Source organism: Haliotis asinina, chromosome 4 (assembly GCF_037392515.1).
Source record: "Haliotis asinina isolate JCU_RB_2024 chromosome 4, JCU_Hal_asi_v2, whole genome shotgun sequence".
Classification (NCBI taxonomy): Eukaryota; Metazoa; Mollusca; class Gastropoda; order Lepetellida; family Haliotidae; genus Haliotis; species Haliotis asinina.
In genome coordinates this window covers 23,643,194-23,645,748 of record NC_090283.1, presented here as the reverse complement: position 1 = coordinate 23,645,748, position 2,555 = coordinate 23,643,194, and the positions used below count along the sequence as shown (strand labels likewise).

Below are 2,555 nucleotides of genomic sequence, written 5' to 3'. Positions count from 1 at the left end.
TGACAGATCTTCATACAGAGTAGCATGATGAAGTAAAAGAATTGACATCAAGGAGATTTATTTTTGCAAAGCCTTCTTTATTTTCATTTCAGTAAAGAGCCCAACAAGATGAATTAACGTAATCCCTGCTGACAAACTTCATAGCCTTAACCCTTAATTTTTACTACAAAAATGGATTTCTTAAACTGTAGTGCTAGTTACTCAAATGGATCAATTATGTATAAGGGAAATTTTGTTTAAGAATAGTATTTTAATACTGATTTTTTTTAAGGCAGTAATAATGAATTTTAAATACTTGATAGTTATTTATTTTAGGGATCTTACATGTCGTTAAAAATTCAGATGCATGTATTTGTTATAGTTGTTTTAAAGTAATAACAGATTACCAAAATATTTATGGAAAACATTTGGTAGAATTGTACATTTTAGGTAAAATTTGTTTTATGTATTAAATACTGGTTTCAGCATGTTACTTTTGAAAGGGAATATACTAATGTTTTATTTAAGGATTCCCACAGCCAAATTCTGTACTTTTTAATGTAAATTTGACTGGATACTTTAAGAATCATAGCTTTGTTTTCTGCTATAGATGTATAATCTCTTTCATGTAATGAAATGAACTTGAATGAAAAACAAGGCAGATTTGTATTAAAGTAGAAGTTACAGCAAAACATAACAACAATTTATGATTTTGTCGCAGGACCCCTGTCCTGTCCAGTTCATACACAACAACTAGTTCCATTCTTTAATTCGTGTACTGCTTGACACGTATTAGATGAGCCTGCGCAGTAAACGCGTTTGTGACAAGTAGACGGGGCAAGTAATCAGGGGAAAACAGTTGGTTGCTACAGGTACGTAAGGTAGATGGGGGATAAAGCATGGGCAATACATGCTGACCGTGGCATGAACTCAGTGCCGCTTCTGTTTAACACATGTCCAGTAGTATGATATAACAATCAAAACAGGATTCGCACAAGGAAATTGAACTTTTCAATACTTAGATGAGAACCTGTTTCCCTCTTCTTGCGAATGGAATGTTCGGGAGGGTGTTCCCATATATGCAAATTGGGGTCATTTGTCAGGTCGTGGCTAATCTAGTACTTGTCAAGCAGTAAGCAATACCTCCTATGGAAATCACTTTGGGATGATGAATAGAGAATCTCATGTGAGTGTCATTTCGTATGAGATATATCACCACGAGGTGATAAAGGTCGAAATATCCAAGGCTAGCTGAGGATATTTTCACTTTTACCAACAAGTGTTGACATAAAGGAGACCTGCATCAACTTCCTTTAAACATGCATTTTAATGAAATCTCTATCTTAGGTCGATTTGCCTTTCGTACTTATCTACCAGATGGGTAATCATCTCAGTTATACATTCATAATTTTCATTCAGTTTTCCGATGATTATTAAGATAAATGCAACTATTGAAACAATATACTAGACATCCCAATTAGGTTTGACATGTCTATCTAAGGGATAGATTAAAATCAGTTGTACTTCTGGGGCTTCTGGTGTCATTCCATAAATTATAAACAGAAAGATGAAAGAAAATGATGTACACATGGTTTCCAAGATGTTTGCAGAATGTCAAAATAAAATGACTTTTACTCAGTTTATGATAATTATTCTTGCAAGAGTTAATGATATTAGTATATAAGTCTGAAAATTTCACTAATGATGACTCACTTATTGCCAACTACTGTCCATTGTTTCCCAGACAGATTTACACCTTTTACTAGTAACTGGCAAATGCACTTAAAATCACTCTGAACATATTTCATGTGTATTTGGTAACATGGAAAATAATGATTGGAGCAAGATGCATCTTTAATTCATATTTTTAAAACAATATAGTTTGTTGTTATCCTATAATACTATGTTTATTTAGACCTGTAGTTTTTTTTATGAAAAAGATGTTTGTGCAATAACATGCAAAGTTTATCAAAATCTAACACAGAATTATAAAACAAGGAATAAATTGACAATGTTTTAGATGTAAACAAAGTAATATTTTATATTCTGATCGATATAGCTTCAAGCAAAACTAGAAGGACTTTGGGCTTAGCTTTTTTAAGCTCTCTTAACTCATAGCTAGTCATAACTGACATACATTAACATTATGACGATCATGGCGCTAAGAGAGCCGCTAAAATCAAGGGCCAGGAATGGAAGAAAATATTAATTGCTTATTACTGGAATTTAGTTTTCCTTGGTTCATTGGTAAAGAGGTGGGGTGGGGTAACCTAGTGGTTAGAGTGTTCGCTTGTCACGCCAAAGACCCAGGTTCGATTCCCTGTATGGGTACAAGGTGTGAAGCCCATTCCTTGTGTTCCCCACCGTTATATTGCATGAATATTGCTAAATGGGTCGTGAAACTAAACTCACTCACTCATTGGTGAAGAATGATTTCGTCATGGATAGGTTTTCATTGGTTATGGAGTGTGTACAAGCTGGGGGTGAATCTGATGCTACAATATTATTGGAACTGTGGTATTGTGCCTTCAGTTATGCATATATTACAAAAATTTGGTAATTTCAGTTTTGTACTG

The 2,555-nt window shown here is 33.9% G+C and overlaps 1 protein-coding gene across 1 annotated transcript in view; it reads left to right on the top strand.

Annotated features, from left to right (window-relative positions):
* The window catches only part of LOC137281401 (retinoblastoma-associated protein-like), a 55,926-nt gene extending 54,381 nt beyond the window's left edge, over window positions 1-1,545 (top strand). The window contains exon 28 of the mRNA XM_067812603.1: window positions 93-1,545. Within this exon, the coding sequence (XP_067668704.1) occupies window positions 93-117 (25 nt within the window). The 3' untranslated portion in view covers window positions 118-1,545. The remainder of the gene's footprint in view (window positions 1-92) is intronic.
* The last annotated feature ends 1,010 nt before the right edge of the window (window positions 1,546-2,555 follow it).